Source organism: Nerophis lumbriciformis, linkage group LG21 (genome assembly GCF_033978685.3).
Source record: "Nerophis lumbriciformis linkage group LG21, RoL_Nlum_v2.1, whole genome shotgun sequence".
In the NCBI taxonomy this organism is placed as follows: domain Eukaryota; kingdom Metazoa; phylum Chordata; class Actinopteri; order Syngnathiformes; family Syngnathidae; genus Nerophis; species Nerophis lumbriciformis.
The window spans coordinates 14708777-14733079 of record NC_084568.2 but is presented as its reverse complement, the minus strand read 5'-3'; the positions used below and the strand labels follow the sequence as shown (position 1 = coordinate 14733079).

The 24303-nt window shown below is 34.4% G+C and overlaps 1 protein-coding gene across 1 annotated transcript in view; it reads right to left on the bottom strand.

Annotated features, from left to right (window-relative positions):
• adamtsl4 (ADAMTS-like 4) overlaps positions 1-24303 on the bottom strand; it is a 139634-nt gene that overhangs the window by 11229 nt on the left and 104102 nt on the right. The window contains exons 7-14 of the mRNA XM_061982899.1: positions 23520-23724; positions 18188-18372; positions 13867-14026; positions 12554-12808; positions 8626-8755; positions 6172-6376; positions 1679-1852; positions 1425-1604 (exon numbers count right to left, since the gene is read on the bottom strand). Coding sequence (XP_061838883.1) covers positions 1425-1604; positions 1679-1852; positions 6172-6376; positions 8626-8755; positions 12554-12808; positions 13867-14026; positions 18188-18372; positions 23520-23724 — 1494 coding nt within the window. The remainder of the gene's footprint in view (positions 1-1424; positions 1605-1678; positions 1853-6171; positions 6377-8625; positions 8756-12553; positions 12809-13866; positions 14027-18187; positions 18373-23519; positions 23725-24303) is intronic.

Genomic DNA, 24303 nt, shown 5'->3' with positions numbered 1-24303 from the left:
AAAGATGAAAAAAAAACTTTATATAAACAGACAGACCTGAAGTTGATCTAGAGATTTAGGTGTTGAATAATAATAATTACAAAAATGAATAATAATAATTACAAAAAAGATAATATATGACTTATTTAAAAAAAAATTCTGTCTGAGACCCTTGGGACCAAAATTGAGCGGAGCCCTGAATTAAAGAAAAATATCAGTTGGTTTGGAAAATGAAAAATATCATGCTTCGATTTTTCAGTGTTTTCAATTTTCTACATTATGATAACCTTCTAAAGATGAAATAACACCTTTTAGTCACCTTTACACTCTTTTAATCCCAGATAGTAGTGCTGCCTGAGGCTGAGCCAATCAGTGGCCACGATACTAAACAGCATGCTCTGATTGGTTTGGTCTCCTCTAGTTACTACTACTACTGCAGTATTGACATTTGTCGTTTATTTGGATAGTTTTATGCTTGAAAATGATACATTTAGGACCATGAAATTGTTGAATCGGCTTTAAAAATGAAAAAAAAAAATGTGTTAAAGTCGTGATACACTATATTGCCAAAAGTATTTGGTCAACCATCCAAATGATGAGAATCTGGTGTCCTAATCACTTGGCCAGGTGTACAAAATCAAGCAATCAGGCATGGAGACTGTTTCTACAAACATTTGGGAAAGAATGGGCTGCTCAGTGATTTCCACAAGGAACTGTCATAGGATACCACCTGTGCAACAAATCCAGTCATGAAATTTCCTCGCTCCTAAATATTCCAACGTCAACTTTATTATAAGAAAAGTGAAGAGTTTGGGAACAACAGCAACTCAGCCACCAAGTGGTAGGCCACGTAAACTGACAGAGAGGGGTCAGCGGATGCTGAAGTGCATAGTGCAAAGACTTTTTGCACAGTCAGTTGCTACAGAGCTCCAAACGTCATGTGACCTTCCAATTAGCCCACGTACAGTACGCAGAGAGCTTCATGGAATGGGTTTCCATGGCCGAGCAGCTGTATCTAAGCCATACATCACCAAGTCCAATGCAAAGCGTGGGATGCAGTGGTGTAAAGCATGTCGCCACTGGACTCTAGAGCAGTGGAGACATGTTCTCTGGACTGATGAACCATGCTTTTCCATCTGGCAATCTGATGGACCAGTCTGGGTTTGGAGGTTGCCAGGAGAACACTAAATTTTGGACTGCGTTGTGCCGAGTGTGAAATTTGGTGGAGGAGGAATTATGGTGTGGGGTTGTTTTTTCAGGAGTTGGGCTTGGCCCCTTAGTTATAGTGAAAGGAACTTTGAATGCTCCAGGTTACCAAAACATTTTGGACAATTCCATGGGATGGCACTTCAAGTTCATATGTGAGTAAAGGCAGGTGGCCAAATACTTTTGGCAATATAGTGTATGTATTTGAAACACGATGTGGTATGAAAGAAAAGTGTTACCTGCGTCCATGGGCTGCTGTACCACATGGTGATGGACACACACGGACCCCCGTTGCAGGCTTTCATCTCCGCTGGTTTGTCCCCGACACAGGCCCCGCCTCCCTCGCCCTCTCGGAGGCCCCCGCGTGTCAGACACACCACCTCCCGCTTCTGCACGCCTGGACCACATTGTGCCGAGCACTGCGAGACAAAGCAGAGCAGCCGCATCAGGACCACAATCGCGTTTCAGGCGGCCTCGTGCCGGCGTTACTGACCGTGCTGGACCAGGCAGACGAGTACCAGTTGGTCACGCAGGGCCCCATGTTGCACTCCTCGCTCCCCATCGGCTGGATCCTGGAGTTGCATTCTTTATCGCTGACGACGCCGCCTTGATCACTGACGCAACGCACGCTCCTTGTCCTACTGCCCAGCCCGCAGTCCACTGAGCACTGGCGATGCACCAACACCAACATCATCAGGACCACCATTTAGCACAAACACTTAAATGTGGAGTATTGTTAGAACTGCATCATCTGTTGGCCATTACACTAATACTGGCTTTCCATGATCATTGGAACCAATCAAAACGTTTTCATATAGCCCTGAATCACAAGTGTCTCTTCACAAACTCACAACCACACCCCCTGATCGAAACCCACACCTGGGCAAGGAAAAACTCCAAAGACCCCAGCTGGGAAAGGAAGACACCTTGAGACGTAGGCTCCCCGGTGGATGCAGAGTGGGTACAATTATTGAATTGTTGCATGAATAAATAATGTGGGAGTCCATGTATGAATATTATAAAACAACACATATACGTCTCTTTTTAATGATTTAAATGTGCATATATATTTCATTTATTCATTTCAAAATTTACAATATACCTATTGGGATATGTTTTATTGTTGTATTCATAAAATATAACAATTTACTATAATTTATATTTTTTTGAAAAACATATTTTCCACTTCATTTTTATTTTAGTAGAATTGCACATCGTTTTTTTTTACTGTATTAAGCATCTATTTATGAGAACCCTATACATTTGTTATTTTTATTATTAGTATATTTGTTTGTATTTACATAATAATCACATACAACCATAATGTATCATATACCATTTGCATTATGTTTTATTGTTATATTTAGAAATGATAACAATTTTACTGTACATATTTATTTTTACTTAAAAACATGCTAATTATTTTACTGTACACCTTTTCACTTTATTTTTATTTCATTATAATTACACGTCATTATTTTACTCTTATATATCAACTGACTTATTTATTTATGAGAAGCTTATTTAACTAATAATAATGCATTGATTAATGTATTTATTCACACACAACCATAATGTATCGTATATTTGTATTATGTTTTATTGTTATATTTAGAAATTATCATACCTGCCAACTTTTGAAATCAGAAAAACCTAGTAGCCAGGGTCCAGGGGCCGCAGGCCCCGGTAGGTCCAGGACAAAGTCCTGGTGGGGGGTTCAGGCTTCGCCCCCCGACGCAAAATGATTATTAGCATTCAGACAGGTTAAAATGTTGCTAAAACCATCACTTTTCTATCAGTCACAGTGACTTTTCAAAACAAAAATATTACAGCAAAAATCATATGGGTTGATTGACATGTTTATTCTGTAAGCTAACTTCAATAGTTTGAAATGATTTTGACAGTTAATGCCAGTTATCCTGTCAACCTTTCACAAGACTTCAATTTGTTAATTGAAAGTATAAACACTTTTTACAGTAAACAAATGGTAAAACAGTACTAAACAATTCCATAAAAAAAAAAATTGGTGTCATTATTAACTTTCTGTCCAAGCTTGTATAATCTACTGCCTTGTTCAATTGTAAAACATATTCTGTGCCTAAAATTCACATTTCTATCACAATTATCATACTGTAAACATGGTAAGCTAACTTCATTAAAATTAATAGCCCTGTCAATAGCATGGAATTACAATTCAATTGTAGTTTTTTTGTAAGCCTTTCAAAAGAATTCAAAATATGAAAAATTAATGAAAATTAATTTAAGCCATCAGACACTTGAAAAGTGGCACATCACATCTCTAATGTAATCATTTTAACTTTTCAACAGAAATAGCACTGCAAAAATATTAAGGACATACTTCTGTATTTCGGTAGTTATGCTGTCAACATTTAACAAGATTTCTTCAACTTGGACTTGAAAGCATAAATAGTATAAACACTTTTAACACTATAACAGTACTAAACAATTCCAATAGATAACATTGGTGTCATTACCTTTTTGTGGCTAAAATCCGAAAAACGTTGAAAGTTTTCCACTTGTATCGCTAGCAACGGCATTAGACTTGTGTTCTTTTGTCCCAACGTGGTCTTTTACATCGCTCATTCCTCCGTGTCCGATCGAAAAATCTTGTCTGCACAAGGTGCAATTCGCGTAGTTTTCACCCTTTTTGGAACGGATAATTATTCCCGGGTAGGCTTTTGAATATTCTTCACGGAATGACTGCAGTTTTCTTTTCGGTTTAAGACTCGTTTGCGATTTTTCTCCGGCTGATTCCATGATCGTTCGCTCGTTTGGAAACAATGGCATCAGGTGCCTCGTGCTTGGCAGCGGTGCTATAAATAGCCTCGCGCATTTAAAAAAAATTTTTTTTTTTTAATTAATGAAAAACCGTATTTTTTATCACTGCAACCGTAACCCGGAATAGGTTGATGAAAACCGTACTAATTACGGGAAAACCGGAGTAGTTGGCAGGTATGAATTATAATATTTTTACTGTACACATTTATTTTTTACTTAAAAACATGCAAAATATTTTACTGTACACCTTTTCACTTTATTTTTATTTCATTATGATTACACGTCATTATTTTACTGTTATGTATCAACTGACTTAACTATTTATTTATGGGAACCTTATTTAACTAATAATATTAACTAATTTGTCAATCTACACAATGATTACTTAAAACCATAATGTATCATATAAGTATTTGAAATATTATGTATTGTTATATTTAAAAATAATATTCTTTCAGAAATAGATTTGTTTCAATTTAAAAACGTGTAAAATATATTTTTTATTTCATTATAATTGCACATTATTATTTTAATATTACATGCCAACAGACATAACTTTTTTTTAATGAGAATTAGAGAATATTTATTTATGTATTTACATAATGAATACATATAACCATCATGTATTGTATAACCATTTGTATTATTTTGTATTGTTATATTTAAAAATAAATAAATAAATATAATGTTATCATAAAAATTGTTATTAAAAAATGTGCAAAATATTTGTTTTAATTTATTTTTATTTCATTATAATTGTACATCATTATTTTACCATTACATACCAGCAGACTTAACTATTTTGTTATAAGAGTTAGAGAATATTTATTTATGTATTTACATATAATTACATAAAACCATAATGTATTATATAACTATTTGTATTATTTTTATTGTTGTATTTAGAAATGATAACATTTGATTATACATATTTTGTTTAATTTAAAAACGTTAAACATGTTTTACTACAAACCTATTCAATTTATTTTATTATAATTGCACATCATTATTTTACTATTACATAACTATTTATTTGTGAGAACAGTATCTATTATTAATATTATTTAATTAAATTAACTATAATTTAATATATATATTATATTAAATTATCTCGGGATCTGAGCCGAGGATGTAGTTGTGGCTTGTGCAGCCCTTTGAGACACTTGTGATTTAGGGCTATATAAATAAACTTTGATTGATTGATTGATTTATATTTATATAATACATACAACCATAATATACATCATATATTGCATTATTTTATGTTTAGAAATGATAATATATTACATAAAACATGCAACATATTTGGCCATTTTTACTAATTTCGTTAATTGCACACTATTATTTTTTTTATTGCATACAAACTGACTTATTATTTATTAATGAGATTTAGAGATGTATTTATGAATATATTTACATACTGTAGTAGTTACATATGACCAGAATGTATTATATAACTATTTGTATTATTTTCATTGTTATATTTAGAAATAACAACATTTTGCTAAAAATGTTACAAAAAATTTGTTTTTTAAAAATGGAAATGTAATCTTATTTTTTTTTTTTTTTTTTTAACTAAAACTAAAAACATGCAAAATATTTTAATATACATATCTTCACTTAATTTTTTAGTATAACTGCACATTAATATTTTACTATTGTACAATATCATATCAACTGACTAAAATAATCTATGAGAATTAAAGATGTATTAATATATTTACATAATAGTTACAAATAACCATAATATATTATATAACTATTTGTGTTATTGTTATAATGAGAAATAATAACATTTGTTTAATTTAAAATCATGCAAAATGTTTTATCATTAACTTTATTTTTATTATAATTGTACATCATTATTTTACTATTACATATCAACTGACTTAAATATAAAACTAGTTATTTATGAGAATCATATTAATTTATGTATTTATTTATTTTTGCATCTATTAGTTTGTGGCGTAAACAAACAAAAGTTAAAAACAGAGGAAATAAACTCCAAGATGTAAACAGCCTCTTAGGTTAGCAAATATGCAATTTTCCTGCTAAAAGCCAAGTTAAAGTGCTGAAAGAGTTGAGGAAAATGTTGACATTTCCCTTCTCCAGAGTCTTCTTTAAAAGGTAATGGAGAGCATTATTAATATTATTATTAATATTATTAAAGCAGTAGCGTTGACTCACCGTGCTCCAATCAGAGCTGACCTCCCAGTGTGAGCACAGCTGGAGTTGGCAGGCTTGTGTAGACTCAGGCGGCGTGAGATTGGCACAACGCTGGGGATGAACCATGGTGGAGCGGTTGCCAAAGCTCTGTCTGCACTGGAGCTGACGCTGCTGCATGCCGGGGCCACATGACACGCTGCACTCTGACCAAGCGCTGGCCTCCCAGCTAGCGCCACAAACGACAACAACGTTAGGCTTGCTCACAAACATGTGATCTTGCAACAAATATATTAGATACTGTTGTACATTTGTTTTGCAAAAATAAAAATCTGTTTATATATTAAATTATATGTTAAATACATATTTTTTTGTACTACTACCATCATTTTAATTTATAATTCCTTTTTTTCTATGTACTTCTTTTTTAAATATATGATATTCATTGTAATTATTGTTTAATTTCTAAAAAAGGGCAATGTTAAAGGACAACATTTTTTATAATTTTGTGAAACCATTGCAAAAAGTAATACAAAAATTATAAAAATAAATACATAAATAAAACATTAAAAAAATACATAAATACAAAAAATATAATTTAGTTATGTTTTTTCATTTTAAATAAATACTTAAATATCTGCTTGTCTTGACTTATGGTTTCAAAGCACATTATTCATCAATTTATACATAAAATGTATCTATTAATCAAATGCATAGACAATTGTGTAATATTATTATGACGCGATTATACTTTTACCTTAATAAAGGTATAATCGCATAATCTGAAGGCAGACAAAATTCGTAATTGACATATATACTGCATAGAATTGCATACCTTTTAAACGTTAATTCTATCTGGTCATGCAACAAATATAATATATACTGTGTTAAAAAATGTTTTAAACAAAAATTACTTTTTATATAATTTTTTTCATATCAAAGACATATTTTCTATACTACCATTATTTATTCAATAATTTGTTCCTTCTTTATTATATTACATTTAATGTAATTATTGTTTATTTCTTGTAAAAGGCAGTGTTAAGACAAAATATTGTAAAGCATTGAACAAAAAAATTTAATAAATAAATAATTAATTGTTTTTAATTTAGTTATCTTTTTAACTTTTGATAAATAAATACATTAAAAATAAAAATACAATTTATTAATAATAAAATAATAAATGACATACAGTATATACTACATAACACTGTCTGGTCATGCAACCAATATGTGTTAAAAAAATTTTTAAAACAAAAATGACTTTTTATATTAAACTTTTACATCAAATACATATTTTTTGTACTACCGTTATTTATTTAATCATTTTTTCCCTCTTTTTTATTATATTACATTCACTGTAATTATTGTTTATTTCTTGAGGAAGGGCAGCGTTAAAGGACAAAATATTGTAAAGCAATGAATAAAATAAATAAATATTTTTTTAAATGTATTTAGTTATCTTTTTAACTTTTCATAAAAACATTTAAAAAAAATAAAAAAAATAAATGAATACAAAAAAAATCATAATTGACATACAGTAAATGCTGCATACAATTGCATATATTTTACATTAATTATTGTTTGTTTATTGTAAAAGGGAAGTGTTAAAAAACAAAATGCTGTAAAACAATTAATAAAAAATAAAAATTGAAAAAAAAAGAAAAAAAAAAGTATTTAGTTATCTTTTTAACTTTTGATAAATACATAAAATAAAAATAAAAATGTATTAATAAAAAATACAGTATATACTGCATAAAATTGCAAATCTTTTAAACGTTAATGTTGTCTGGTCATGCAAAAAATATATACTGTGTTACATTTTTTTTTTTTTAAACAAAAATTACTTTTATATCAAGTACATATATACCATTATATATTTAATATCCCCCCCCCCCCCCATTTTTTCTTATATTACATTTACTGTAATAAAATAAATAAATGTTTAAAAAAATGTATTTAGTTATCTTTTTAACTTTTGATAAAAAAAAAAAAGAATAAATAAATGAATACAAAAAATCATAACTGACATACAGTATATGCTGCATACAATTGCATATCTTTTAAACGTTATTACTATCTGGTCATGCAACAAATATATAATATACTGTGTTACAGTTTTTATACTAACATTAGCATGTTAACGTTTTATGCTAGCATTTTGCAAATTTTCCTACCTTTTAACCAAATAATCATGGATTTGGTTACTTGGCGCAATCTGAGAAGTATGCTAGTTGTTCCCCTGTCAGGATGTTACATTTGAAAAAAAAAAAAAAACTAAATTAGACTTTAAGCAAAAAAAAAACATAGTAACCTTCTCGCATTTTCTTGCTGTAATTTATGCGTTTTGCATGGCCGTAGACCACCATAGCGTGTCCCACTGGGCATCTCCCAATGATCATATATATTGCGATTTAAAAAAAAAACAACCTCCAACTCCAGTTTAGCTGCCAAGTAAAGTGAAAGGTATTTGCTTACAAAGGTGGACATGCGTGTGTGTTGCAAGACTCCTCCTCTGGGACCGGCTTAGCTGCAGAGTCACATTTCCTCCCTGGGACCACCTCGTCGTTGTGGCGGTTGATGCATAAAATCTCCCGAGATTGATAACCTGTGAGACACATGTTGAAATTGAGATCTTGTTGTACTTGCAAACAGCTGCCACAAGAGGAAGACATCGGATCACCAGTGCAACAGTCTTGAATTCTGGTTTTGTGAGAAAACTAAAATACCACTCATCTGCGTCAAAGCTGAAGTTATTATTATGGTTTCAATCTATTTGGCTCATGCATACTGACAGTATGATGTAGCATGACATATCATGTGTGAAAAGGAGTAGGAAGAAGCAGAGGTTATTTAATCCGAGCCCTTTTAATTTCCCAGCAATTTCGAACACATTTGTTTGTTCAATTGTCCGCCTCCTTTTATTAATATATCAATTATTGATCCATTCCATTAATCAATCCCACATAAAAGGTTTTAAGTGCTGTACGTGCATACAAATATTTTAAATTAGATTTTTCTCCAAGGTTATATTTCTCCACTTCTGTTGAGAAGAATTGTTGTACGTTCTTGGCTAGCGGGCTGTGTAAAAATGCACCAAATCATTACATTTAAATTTTTTTGATTCAACAATAATAATTCTTTATCTCCAACATTATGTTCTTTTTTTGTAACACAATTAGAAAATGAAGCGTACTTTTGTAGTTGTTTCCCCGTATTTCTACTACTAGATAAGGTAACACTAGCGAGCATTGGAAAAAAATGTTTTCGCAAGTGTAAAAACAATTTTCTTCAAGTTCGCACTTCTTCTTCTTTGTTATATTTGGCGGAGAGCACCATGCGCAAATAATCGTCGCTCTGGCGGCCTTAAAATTGACTCGGCAGCACCACCTGTTGTTGCAAAGTGCAAATTACGGGTGCTCTAAGTGCAAGCGTGTGGATCGCGCAGGGTGGAACTGCCAAAAGTTTTAACTTGAAGAAAATGTTTTTTCTTGACAATCCTTTTTTGATTGCAGAAAAGTGTTTTTCTTAGTTGTGAATCATTTTTTTAATTGCAGAAAATAAATTTTTACTTGCGAAACATTTTTTTAATTGAAGACATTTTTTTTTTTACTTGCAAATCGTTTTTTTTACATGGAGAAAATGTTTTCTACTTGTGAATAATTTTCTTTAATTGAAGGAAATTGTTTTTCTTACTTGCGACTCCTTTTCATTCATCGAAAGAGATTTATTTATTTTATTTTATTTACCGGTACTTGCAAATCGTATTTTACTTGAGGCAAATATTTTTTTTTACTTGCAGAATTCTTTTTTTTTTAATTTGCGAACAGTTTTTTTACTTGCAGAAAATGCTTTTTTTTACTCTGGAACATTTTTTTTTATTGAAGAAAACAGGTTTTTTTTTACTTGTAAATGTTTTTTTTAATTGAAGAAAATAGTTTTTTTTAACTTGCAGACCATTGTTTTCCTACTCGCAAACATTTCTTTTAATTGAAGAAAATTGTTTCTTTTTACTTGCAAATCGTTTTTTCTTACTCGCAGAAAATGTTTTTCTGACTTGCGAATCATTTTCTTTAAATTAAGAAAATCGTTTTTTTTTTAACTTGCAAATGATTTTTTAGTTGCAGAAAATTGTTTTTGTACTCGCAGAAAATACAAAACAAATATTTGTTTTTCAGTTAAAAAAAGTCTTTTTTTTTTTTTACTTATAATTGAAGAAAATGTTTGTTTTTTTTACTTACGAATCGTGTTGGGCGTGAGTAAAAACATTTTTGTGTGTTTCTTTTGGCAGCAATTTCACTCCATATTTGGTCCAGAACATATTTAGCTTTATTCATTATTTAAATATTTATATGAGATTTTCAGTTTATTTTATCGTCTTTTATTACACCCCAAAATTTTATTTTTTCACCCTTTCAATGTCTACTCCATTTATTTGTGTTGGTGTCTGACTTTCACTTCTGTGCTCGTTGACAGTTGAGCTTGCCGTTGTTATTGTTGTACCCTCATGTTTGTTTAATATATATATATATATATATATATATATATATATATATATATATATATATATATATATATACATACATATATATATATATATATATATACATACATATACAGGTAAAAGCCAGTAAATTAGAATATTTTGAAAAACTTGATTTATTTCAGTAATTGCATTCAAAAGGTGTAACTTGTACATTATATTTATTCATTGCACACAGACTGATGCATTCAAATGTTTATTTCATTTAATTTTGATGATTTGAAGTGGCAACAAATGAAAATCCAAAATTCCGTGTGTCACAAAATTAGAATATTACTTAAGGCTAATACAAAAAAGGGATTTTTAGAAATGTTGGCCAACTGAAAAGTATGAAAATGAAAAATATGAGCATGTACAATACTCAATACTTGGTTGGAGCTCCTTTTGCCTCTATTACTGCGTTAATGCGGCGTGGCATGGAGTCGATGAGTTTCTGGCACTGCTCAGGTGTTATGAGAGCCCAGGTTGCTCTGATAGTGGCCTTCAACTCTTCTGCGTTTTTGGGTCTGGCATTCTGCATCTTCCTTTTCACAATACCCCACAGATTTTCTATGGGGCTAAGGTCAGGGGAGTTGGCGGGCCAATTTAGAACAGAAATACCATGGTCCGTAAACCAGGCACGGGTAGATTTTGCGCTGTGTGCAGGCGCCAAGTCCTGTTGGAACTTGAAATCTCCATCTCCATAGAGCAGGTCAGCAGCAGGAAGCATGAAGTGCTCTAAAACTTGCTGGTAGACGGCTGCGTTGACCCTGGATCTCAGGAAACAGAGTGGACCGACACCAGCAGATGACATGGCACCCCAAACCATCACTGATGGTGGAAACTTTACACTAGACTTCAGGCAACGTGGATCCTGTGCCTCTCCTGTCTTCCTCCAGACTCTGGGACCTCGATTTCCAAAGGAAATGCAAAATTTGCTTTCGTCAGAAAACATGACTTTGGACCACTCAGCAGCAGTCCAGCTGGTGTCGGTCCACTCTGTTTCCTGAGATCCAGGGTCAACGCAGCCGTCTACCAGCAAGTTTTAGAGCACTTCATGCTTCCTGCTGCTGACCTGCTCTATGGAGATGGAGATTTCAAGTTCCAACAGGACTTGGCGCCTGCACACAGCGCAAAATCTACCCGTGCCTGGTTTACGGACCATGGTATTTCTGTTCTAAATTGGCCCGCCAACTCCCCTGACCTTAGCCCCATAGAAAATCTGTGGGGTATTGTGAAAAGGAAGATGCAGAATGCCAGACCCAAAAACGCAGAAGAGTTGAAGGCCACTATCAGAGCAACCTGGGCTCTCATAACACCTGAGCAGTGCCAGAAACTCATCGACTCCATGCCACGCCGCATTAACGCAGTAATTGAGGCAAAAGGAGCTCCAACCAAGTATTGAGTATTGTACATGCTCATATTTTTCATTTTCATACTTTTCAGTTGGCCAACATTTCTAAAAATCCCTTTTTTGTATTAGCCTTACACAATATTCTAATTTTGTGACACACGGAATTTTGGATTTTCATTTGTTGCCACTTCAAATCATCAAAATTAAATGAAATAAACATTTGAATGCATCAGTCTGTGTGCAATGAATAAATATAATGTACAAGTTACACCTTTTGAATGCAATTACTGAAATAAATCAAGTTTTTCAAAATATTCTAATTTACTGGCTTTTACCTGTACATATACACACATATATATGTATACTATAGTGTCTTCAAAGTGTGCATTTTTTAAAACTAAAATAGCGACTTTGTTCGAGGCTGGAACCAATTATTCATGTTTTATTCATGACTTCCTTGTGTCCTTGCACCAAAGGCCCACTGGTGTCCCGAGACTTTTGCACAGTTTATTGAAACGGACGCATCTGACCTTTGCCACAGGACACGGAGCACTCGGAGAGGGCGCCTCTCCTCCACACGAAAGGCGGCTGGGTGTCCAGCGGCAGGTCGGTGCGAGGCGGGATCCGAGCATTCCTATTGGGCGCGTTGGCCCGGGGTCGCGACCTCTCAGGAACCCATTGTTCAGACGAGGGGGGCACAAACATGGAGGAGGACGAGGGGTAAGAAGGGACGGAAACCGGGGGAGGAGCAGGAGGAGGGTCTTCTACTGACACGGTGAGGGGACCTGCGGGAGACACATAAGGTCTGTGACATCATGGTGAAGTCAGAGTCTCATGACAAGAAACATCATAGCCCCGCCCCCTTGACCTAAAACCACACCCATCAGCATTATCCAAGGACTTCAGGAATTTGGGGAGTAATTGTGTGAATGTCCAAGCAAAACTTTGGCGCGCTCCACAGCCCACAGTTTTCATTCGATCTAAACCGTTCCAGTATCAAAATGTGAGCCCCTCTAATTAGTTTGAATGAGTAATTATTGTAAAAAAAATTAATAATGAGTTTGAGAAATAAATGAATAAATATTTATAAAGAAATACATATGTATAAATAAATAAATATGTATCAATAAATATGTATAAAAAATAAAGATGTATGAATAAATAAAGATGTATAATATATAAATATGTATAATTAAATAAATAAAAACATAAGCTCAGGGGACGTATTTGTAAGTTTGAGAATGACTAATTATTTTAAATAAATACATCATTAGTGTTAAAAATAAATAAATATGCATGTGTAAAAAATACATATGTATATATAAATATGTATAAATAAATATGTATGAATAAATATGTATTAATAAATAAATATGTATAATTAAATAAATAAAAACAAGATCAAGGGATGTATTTGTAAGTTTAAGAATTACTAAATATTTTAAATAAATAAATATGTTTGAAAAATAAGTAAATATGTATGTGTAAATAAATACATATGTGTAAATAAATATTTATGAATAAATATGCATGAATAGACATGTATACATAAATAAATACATATGTATATAAGTAAATATGTATAAATGAATACATAAGATTAGGGCATGATGTTGTGAGTATGACTAATTATTGTACATAAATAAAGAAATAATAAGTGTGTGGTATACATGAATAACTATTTATAAATGAATACATAGGTTTAAATAAATGAGTAAATAAATAAGATCAGGGGATGTTGTTGTGAGTTTGTAAATGAATGAATATTATAAACAAGTAAATAATACGTTTGTGACATAAATGAATAGATAAATACTGGCTGTCCACCAGGACAAGTACTTACTGCGAAGGGATGCCCTTGATGGCTCCCGCTCCCACAGCTTGTCCCTGGAAGCCTCCCTGGGTGTCTCCCGGTCTGCCGGCCTCTCCGCCTCCTTCTTCTTCTTGTCCACAGGGACGTAGAACTCGTAGTCGATGCCGGGGTTCTGCTGGTGGAAAATAATCTGCGGGACAAAAGAGGACATGAAGGGTGGAGTACTGAATGATGGAGAAAAGATCCAGTGGGAAGTCCATCATACTGTGGCACGTACGCCCGCACGCTGCATTGTCAAAGTATAAATCCAAGTTTAAGCTGTTCACGTTTCAGTTTTACGGCCATCAATGTTAGTTTTTGTTGATTCGAATGGCTCCTTTTTCTTCATGCTGCTGCCAAGAGAACATTTAACTGCTAAGCACTAACAGACGAGGAATGCAATATCATCGTAAACAAGAATAATATTATTGCGCTTTTAGCAGGACTGTTACTATCTACCGGGAAAATGTATCGCCGACAAGTACGGATGTTCTCATTCTTCTTCTATCTTCAACACATTGAAAGGAAATTCTTAAGTCCAATGACCCTGACCCATTTAAAACACTTACTTGTGGTCAACATAACATGTAATGGTGGCTCTTTGGTCAAAATGTTGCATAGATGATGTTTTACAGACCATCTTCAAGCCGCTTTCTGACAGTCTCATTGTGGGCGGGTCTTATCTACGCGCCTCCACTTCGACAACGTCATCTCCCCATCAGCCGTGTTGTAGTTTTCAGCGCTTCCATAACGAGTCTACTGACAGATATAAGTTAGATCTGTACACTACTTTGTATTAGAAATGGCAACAGCGGAGGATGCATGTGCATGTAAGAGCCAGTCTTCCCCACAACGAGAGGATAGAAAAAAAGAAGGAGCTTATTGGACTACAACTGAATAAAAATGGTGGACACGTGCAAAGTTGTCGGGTAAGCATCAAGTTCCAAACGGCTTTTTTGGTTTGGGTTCAACTTTTCGGGACTTGGGGATCCCAAATACAGAAAAACATGTAAGAAAAGATGGTTTTGCATAATAGAACCCCTTTCGCACTTTTTTAAATTTTAATATTACAACTAAGCCTCACAAAAATACATATATATATAGTTATCTTACATGTAGTCTGCTTTCGGCCCCCTGGGCAAATTTTTTTTGCCTAATGCGGCCCCCAAGTCAAAAAGTTCGGACACCCCTGACCTCATGCCTTAGTTTCCTTACTTTGGATTGTTTTCGGGGTCAATTTATTTTTCTTTTGAATTGAAAGTTGCGACTTCACCTAGAGCAGGGACTCTCAAACTGTGTTGCGCGTACCAGGGCTCCATCTCGCAGTACGCCAAGGAAGCACTTGCTCAAAGTACAGTGTTTTATTTTCCTATAATAAAACACAGTGCGACTGCTCAAACTGTGTGTAATGTTACAGTGGCCAAAACTAGTAAATGTCCCTTATTTTTAATGAATACTTAGGCCTACTTTGCTACTGTATTTCAATGTTGGTCAGTATCGTCAGGCTTCCTTCTGACAGTTTGGTCATGTTTGTGTTTGCCTGTGTTTGGTGTTTCACTTCCTGTCCCGGTGCTCTTGTTGTGTCGGTATTTCCTGTTTGCTCTGTGCGTTTTGAAGCACTTTCACTTTCTGTTCCACGTCCCGCCAGCTCATCTGATTCTCATTAATTACTTCTATTTAGGTGGTGCCAAAAAAATATCTGATTTGATACCCATCTGTAGATGCTGTATGCATATTCAAAAATAACTAGTACCATAAACCATAATCGGATACAAAGTATATTCTATTAAACATACTGTATGATGCATGATGACCTTTTTTTTTTTTTACAAGACTATTGGAAATACACTGCAAAATGAGACCTGTACATCTTTATGATGGTTTAAAGATTACCAGTATTTCTATTATATCTTTTTTGGGATGAGCTTGACAAGTATAAAGAAACTAAAGGTTGACATCAACGTATGTTTAACCAATAATAAAAGTGTGAAGGTCAGGGGTCATGGTGAGCACTAAAACAGCATGCAGCTCGTCGTGTCCTTCGCATGCACACACCATTACGTCTAACAAGACCTCCGACGGCCAAGGTCTTCTAAACATAACCAAGCAGCCGTTTCCATTTAATGTGCTATTTTTGCCAAAGAAGGCCATGACATTTGTGTGTGCAAAAATAAGATTTGAATTTGGCCGGACTTGGCCAGGACGTATCATATCATAGTTTGTTTTTGAACTCCCCTGGACATGTTTTCTGGGCATGATTTGCAGCATAGTCTCGCCTGATGTAGTTTTATCATTATTTTTAAATAATAAAAACACAAAAAAAGAAGAAAAAAAATACAAAAATAGTAATGTAAAGTTAAAAGATATAAGTCCTAATGTTGACAGCATAAAATCGATATATCATTAAAAAAGGTACTGTATTTTCCGGACCATAGGGCGCACCGCCGATGAATGGTCTATTTTTTATCTTTTTTCATATATTAGGCGCACCGGATTAAAGGGCACATTAAAGGAGTCATATTATTATTATTTTTTTCTAAATGTAAAACACTTCCTTGTGGTCTACATAACATGTAATGGTGGTTCTTTGGTCAAAATGTTGCATAGATTATGTTTTACAGATCATCTTCAAGCCGCTTTCTGACAGTCGCTTCCGGATGCGCCGTTTTGTGGGCGGTCTTATTTACGTGGCTCACCTTCGGCGGCGTCTTCCCCCGTCATCTTTGTTGTAGCGGTGTAGCGTGCAAGGACGGGAGTGGACGAAGGGTCAAAAGATGGAGCTAACTGTTTTAATGACATTCAGACTTTACTTCAATCAATAACGGAGCAGCATCTCCTCATCCGGAAACAACAACACCGGAAATGTGTCCCGTGAAAAACCGTCCAACCGGAACTCTAATAACTGAAGTTCCTTGGGAGGATAATGTAAACTCACTACACCGGTAGGTTTTAGCGCTTTCATGGCGAGTTTACTGACAGATATAAGTAAGAACTTTACACTACTTTATATTAGAAATGGCAACAGCGGAGGATGAATGTCCAATAACAAGAAATAGAGAAAAAGAAGAAGATTATCGACTAAGTTGTTGCCACGGACTACAAAGGCAAACGCGCGCAATTTTTCAGGACTTATACAGATCCCAAATACAGATCAGCAGGTACCAGAAGGTAAGAAAAGTTGCTTTTGCATAATATTGCGAAACAAAACGTCAGATAATACGTCTTACCTTATACACACACCATAATAATACTCGTATGTTTAATGCGCCGACAATCCTTCAAGCGGTGCGGCTTCATAACTTACCAAAGTCGTACTAAAACATCTTGCTAGATTTTTGAGCGCAGTGTGTAATGTTCTATATTTTCAATGGAAAGTGCCAAGTGCGACGTACGCTTAATAATATTATTTTTTTGGCTTTAATTTTTTTTCCAAAACCCATTATTTTTTTTGAAAAAATACTTTTTATACAAAAAAAACAACAGCATTATTTTTTCAATATTAAATAAACTTCTTTGCCACGACATTAAGAGTTTATTCTTTTTTTGCCTTTCTTTTTTTTTTTTCAAAACACATAATTTTTTGGGAAAAATACTTTTTATACAAAATCAACATTATTTTCTCAATATTAAATACACTTCTTTGCCACGACATTAAGACATACTTTTTTTTGGCTTTCATTTTTTTTTTTTTAAAAACCCATAATTTTTTTTTGAAAAAATACTTTTTATACAAAAAAACAACATTATTTTTTAAATATAAAATAAACTTCTTTGCCACTACATTAAGACTTTATTCTTTTTTTTTTGCCTTTAATTTTTTTTTTCAAAACCCATTCTTTTTTTTGGGAAAAATACTTTTTATACAAAAAAACCAAAACATTATTTTCCCAATATTAAATAACTTCTTTGCCATGACATTAAGACTTTATTCTTTTTTTTGTCTTTCATTCCTGTCCTAACATTCCATGGTATTGGCATAAAGCTCGACAAAGTAGGTGATTTAAGTGCAGAGCCACGCCCTCAGGACTTTGTGGGTGTTTTTTAAAACTATTTTCATGACCTTCTGCCCTAAAGTAACTGGATGGAAATCTGCTGATGACTCCTGTTTCTTTAATAAAATCTTAGCCTGAGGTTAGAGTTGTTATTAGTGAGCCTGTATCAGTAATCTTGAATAATCCCTGAGTAAAGCTAACACAATGTTGTCTATCACAAAGATCTTGACACAGTTTAGCCTGAGGCGTTGCATCTTTTTATGATGCCAAACAATTTGTGACTTTTCATTAAGTTCATTTTGGAAGCGGGGTCTACTCACATAGAGCTGGAGCTGGGTGCTGGTGGGTCCCGGGGCCCTCAGGGACTCTCCTTTCTCTTCCTCCCCCTCCGCCTGCACCCTCGGTCGGGCGTATGTGAAGGTAGTCCCCCCAGCTTGGTATTCCCCCGGAGGGTCTACAGCCCAGCGCCCGTTCACAACAGAAGCTCCAGTTCCACTCCTCATGGCTGCAGGAAAAAGGGTGAAGAAGCGTGTCAGATCCAGTAAAACGCATTAGTCACGACACTTGGTCGTGTTAGCAAACACACGCACACGCAATCGGAACAGAAGTTTACAATCTGGCCTTGAAAAAAGAAACTCACAGGCCAGCAACATAATGTTGCCAAGTGCCTGACAGACAAATAAGGTACACCTTGCAGGGCTGGTTGACATTTTTTTGTCTTTTTTATTTGTGTGAAAGGAGTGTTTTATCTTGTTTGGTGAAGACGTTTCAGAAGAGCCATCGACACAAACTTTATTACATGACCTGATGACTGACAATCTTTACACATTTTGTATACTATTTGACTCCAACAACAATTTAAATAAATGGTTTTGGAATAATACAGACACATGGCAAAAACATTGTTGAATAATGACATTTTAGGACGAAATAACACAATTTTAAATATAAAACATATATATTTGTTAAATAAAATAAAAAATTAAAATAAAAAAAAACAAATTCAGTGTGCAGCTCTATGACAGAGCAGGTATCTAACTTTTTTCTAAACATTTATTTACTTTTTACAAAATCCATGTTCACTTAAGCAGTGTGGTCATTGTCTTTATGCTGTTTTGTGATAATGAATCATTAACTATAAGTCAGAATAAATACTAAGAGTTGAGGCAAATATTATCTGGTGAATTACTGAATCATCAGATATCTGTTGGAGACCCTTGTAGTGTCACTATCATGAAGTGTAGTGTCACTATCATAAAGTGTAGTGTCACTATCATAAAGTGTAGTGTCACAATCATAAAGTGTAGTGTCACTATCATAAAGTGTAGTGTCACAATCATAAAGTGTAGTGTCACTGTCATAAAGTGTAGTGTCAATATCATGAAGTGTAATGTCACTATCATAAAGTGTAGTATCAATATCATGAAGTGTAGTGTCAATATCATGAAGTGTAGTGTCAATATCATGAAGTGTAGTGTCAATATCATGAAGTGTAGTGTCAGTATCATGAAGTGTAGTGTCAATATCATGAAGTGTAGTGTCACTGTCATAAAGTGTAGTGTCAATATCATGAAGTGTAGAGTCAATATCATGAAGTGTAGTGTTAGTATCATGAAGTATAGTGTCAATATCATGAAGTATAGTGTTAGTATCATGAAGTGTAGTGTCAATATCATGAAGTGTAGTGTCAATATCATGAAGTGTAGTGTTAGTATCATGAAGTGTAGTGTCAATATCATGAAGTGTAGTGTCAATATCATGAAGTGTAGTGTCAATATCATGAAGTGTAGTGTCAATATCATGAAGTGTTGTGTCAATATCATGAAGTGTAGTGTCACTATCATGAAGTGTAGTGTCACTATCATGAAGTGTAGTGTTACTATTATGAAGTGTAGTGTCACTATCATAAAGTGTAGTGTCAATATCATGAAGTGTAATGTCACTATCATAAAGTGTAGTGTCAATATCATGAAGTGTAGTGTCAATATCATGAAGTGTAGTGTCAATATCATGAAGTGTAGTGTCACTGTCATAAAGTGTAGTGTCAATATCATGAAGTGTAGTGTCAATATCATGAAGTGTAGTGTCAATATCATGAAGTGTAGTGTCACTGTCATAAAGTGTAGTGTCAATATCATGAAGTGTAGAGTCAATATCATGAAGTGTAGTGTCACTATCATGAAGTGTAGTGTTAGTATCATGGTGTAGTGTCAATAACATGAAGTGTAGTGTTAGTATCATGAAGTGTAGTGTCAATATCATGAAGTGTAGTGTCAATATCATGAAGTGTAGTGTCAGTATCATGAAGTGTAGTGTCACTGTCATAAAGTGTAGTGTCAATATCATGAAGTGTAGAGTCAATATCATGAAGTGTAGTGTTAGTATCATGAAGTGTAGTGTCAATATCATGAAGTGTAGTGTTAGTATCATGAAGTGTAGTGTCAATATCATGAAGTGTAGAGTCAATATCATGAAGTGTAGTGTCACTATCATGAAGTGTAGTGTCAATATCATGAAGTGTAGTGTTAGTATCATGAAGTGTAGTGTCAATATCATGAAGTGTAGTGTCAATATCATGAAGTGTAGTGTTAGTATCATGAAGTGTAGTGTCAATATCATGAAGTGTAGTGTCAATATCATGAAGTGTAGTGTCACTATCATGAAGTGTAGTGTCACTATCATGAAGTGTAGTGTTACTATTATGAAGTGTAGTGTCACTATCATGAAGTGTAGTGTCACTATCATAAAGTGTATTGTCAATATCATGAAGTGTAGTGTCACTATCATAAAGTGTAGTGTCAATATCATGAAGTGTAATGTCACTATCATAAAGTGTAGTGTCAATATCATGAAGTGTAGTGTCACTATCATAAAGTGTAGTGTCAATATCATGAAGTGTAATGTCACTATCATAAAGTGTAGTGTCAATATCATGAAGTGTAGTGTCACTATCATAACGTGTAGTGTCACTAAAATTAAGTGTAGTGTCAATATCATGAAGTTTAGTGTCACTATCATAAAGTGTAGTGTCCCTGTCATAAAGTGTAGTGTCAATATCATGAAGTGTAGTGTTAGTATCATGAAGTCCAATATAACTATCATAAAGTGTAATGCCACTATCATAAAGTGTAGTGTCAATATCATGGCGTGTAGTGTTACTATCATGAAGTGCAGTGTCACTAAAATTAAGTGTAGTGTCAATATCATGAAGTGTAGTGTCACTATCATAAAGTGTAGTGTCCCTGTCATAAAGTGTAGTGTCAATATCATGAAGTGTAGTGTCACTATCATGACGTGTAGTGTCACTATCATAAAGTGTAGTGTAAATATCATGAAGTGTAGTGTCAATATCATGAAGCGTAGTGTCACTATCAAAGTGTAGTGTCAATATCATGAAGTGTAGTGTCACTATCATAAAGTGTAGTGTCAACATCATGAAGTGTAGTGTCACTATCATGAAGTGTAGTGTCAATATCATAAAGTGTAGTGACAATATCATGAAGTGTAGTGTCGCTATCATAAAGTGCAGTGTCCCTGTCATAAAGTGTAGTGTCAATATCATGAAGTGTAGTGTCACTATCATGAAGTGTAGTGTCAATATCATGAAGTGTAGTGTCACTATCATAAAGTGTAGTGTAAATATCATGAAGTGTAGTGTCAATATCATGAAGTGTAGTGTCACTATCAAAGTGTAGTGTCAATATCATGAAGTGTAGTGTCACTATCATAAAGTGTAGTGTCAATATCATGAAGTGTAGTGTCACTATCATGAAGTGTAGTGTCAATATCATAAAGTGTAGTGTCAATATCATGAAGTGTAGTGTCACTATCATAAAGTGCAGGGTCCCTGTCATAAAGTGTAGTGTCAATATCATGAAGTGTAGTGTCACTATCATGAAGTGTAGTGTCACTATCATAAAGTGTAGTGTCACTATAAATAAGTGTAGTGTCAATATCATGAAGTGTAGTGTCACTATCATAAAGTGTAGTGTCAATATCATGAAGTGTAGTGTCACTATCATAAAGTGTAGTGTCAATATCATGAAGTGTAGTTTCACTATCATGAAGTGTAGTGTTAGTATCATGAAGTGTAGTGTCAATATCATGAAGTGTAGTGTCAATATCATGAAGTGTAGTGTCACTATCATGAAGTGTAGTGTCAATATCATGAAGTGTAGTGTTAGTATCATGAAGTGTAGTGTCAATATCATGAAGTGTAGTGTCAATATCATGAAGTGTAGTGTCACTATCATGAAGTGTAGTGTCACTATCATGAAGTGTAGTGTTACTATTATGAAGTGTAGTGTCACTATCATGAAGTGTAATGTCACTATCATAAAGTGTAGTGTCAATATCATGAAGTGTAGTGTCACTATCATAAAGTGTAGTGTCAATATCATGAAGTGTATTGTCACTATCATAAAGTGTAGTGTCAATATCATGAAGTGTAGTGTCACTATCATAAAGTGTAGTGTCAATATCATGAAGTGTAATGTCACTATCATAAAGTGTAGTGTCAATATCATGAAGTGTAGTGTCACTATCATAACGTGTAGTGTCACTAAAATTAAGTGTAGTGTCAATATCATGAAGTTTAGTGTCACTATCATAAAGTGTAGTGTCCCTGTCATAAAGTGTAGTGTCAATATCATGAAGTGTAGTGTTAGTATCATGAAGTCCAATATAACTATCATAAAGTGTAATGCCACTATCATAAAGTGTAGTGTCAATATCATGGCATGTAGTGTTACTATCATGAAGTGCAGTGTCACTAAAATTAAGTGTAGTGTCAATATCATGAAGTGTAGTGTCACTATCATAAAGTGTAGTGTCCCTGTCATAAAGTGTAGTGTCAATATCATGAAGTGTAGTGTCACTATCATGACGTGTAGTGTCACTATCATAAAGTGTAGTGTAAATATCATGAAGTGTAGTGTCAATATCATGAAGTGTAGTGTCACTATCAAAGTGTAGTGTCAATATCATAAAGTGTAGTGACAATATCATGAAGTGTAGTGTCGCTATCATAAAGTGCAGTGTCCCTGTCATAAAGTGTAGTGTCAATATCATGAAGTGTAGTGTCACTATCATGAAGTGTAGTGTCAATATCATGAAGTGTAGTGTCACTATCATAAAGTGTAGTGTAAATATCATGAAGTGTAGTGTCAATATCATGAAGTGTAGTGTCACTATCAAAGTGTAGTGTCAATATCATGAAGTGTAGTGTCACTATCATAAAGTGTAGTGTCAATATCATGAAGTGTAGTGTCACTATCATGAAGTGTAGTGTCAATATCATAAAGTGTAGTGTCAATATCATGAAGTGTAGTGTCACTATCATAAAGTGCAGGGTCCCTGTCATAAAGTGTAGTGTCAATATCACAAAGTGATAACTTCACTTCACGAACATAAAATGTAGTGTCATTGTCATTGAAGTCTAGTGTCACTAGTGTATCATAAAGTGCGGTGTCATAAAGTGGGTTGCCGACCCCTGTGCTTAAAGAATCTGTTGATATTTTGCAGTTTTTTATTCTCACGCTAAATGTTAATACAGAACGCGTACTTTTGTTTCTAAATACGGGACGACTCCGTCTTTCAGGGGACGGCCGGCGAGCTCCGTTGACGCCTGAAAGAAAGACGAGGGCGGCTCACCCAGGTAGTTCGGGCTGGCTCGTCTCTCTGTGATGTTAATGAAGGTGGCTCCGGCCGGAATGTCCAGGATCTTGTGGTAACCGAGGGGAACCGTGACATTTTGGAAGCTGCCCGTCACCCTTTGACAGGAGGAGTCCCGCCCACCGCAGACCCCACATTTGTCCATCACAGAGCCGGAGCCCAGAGTGCCGTCGCAGCCCTCGGTCTGCCAAAGACAAGGAAGACGAATAGATGGGAGTTGGATGGTAAAAACAGGAACAAAGCATCTATTGTCAGGGTTTAGGTCACTGCTCGCCGCGTAAATCTCAACCTTACGAGCCGGAGCGCTGCCAGAAATGTAAAGGTCGGACGAGGGCGAAAGGAGTCTGCTTTCTGGGAGCAGACATTTTAAACCAATCCAGGGTTTTTATGACTTGTTTAAATCACAAACAATCAGTTTTTATCATCGGTGACATAAACTGCAGAATAAATCACGCGAGTAAGGACAGAGAAAACTATCAGCGCACTTAAAATGATCTAATGAGGCAAAATTGGGATAATGTGTCCAACAAAAATGATGTTACGAAAGCACGTGAACATTTTGGAGGGATTTTCACAGGCCTGGATGTTGAAATCTGTGTTGAAAAATGTTTGTAAAAGGAAAAATATACTCTATACCAGTGGTTTTTAACCTGGGTTCGATCGAACCCTAGGGGTTCGGCGGTTGTCAAGACACAGCAGACTCATCGTGTAAATAAAAACTTCTCCCTATTGGCGTATTACGGATACGGCAACAGCAGAAGTC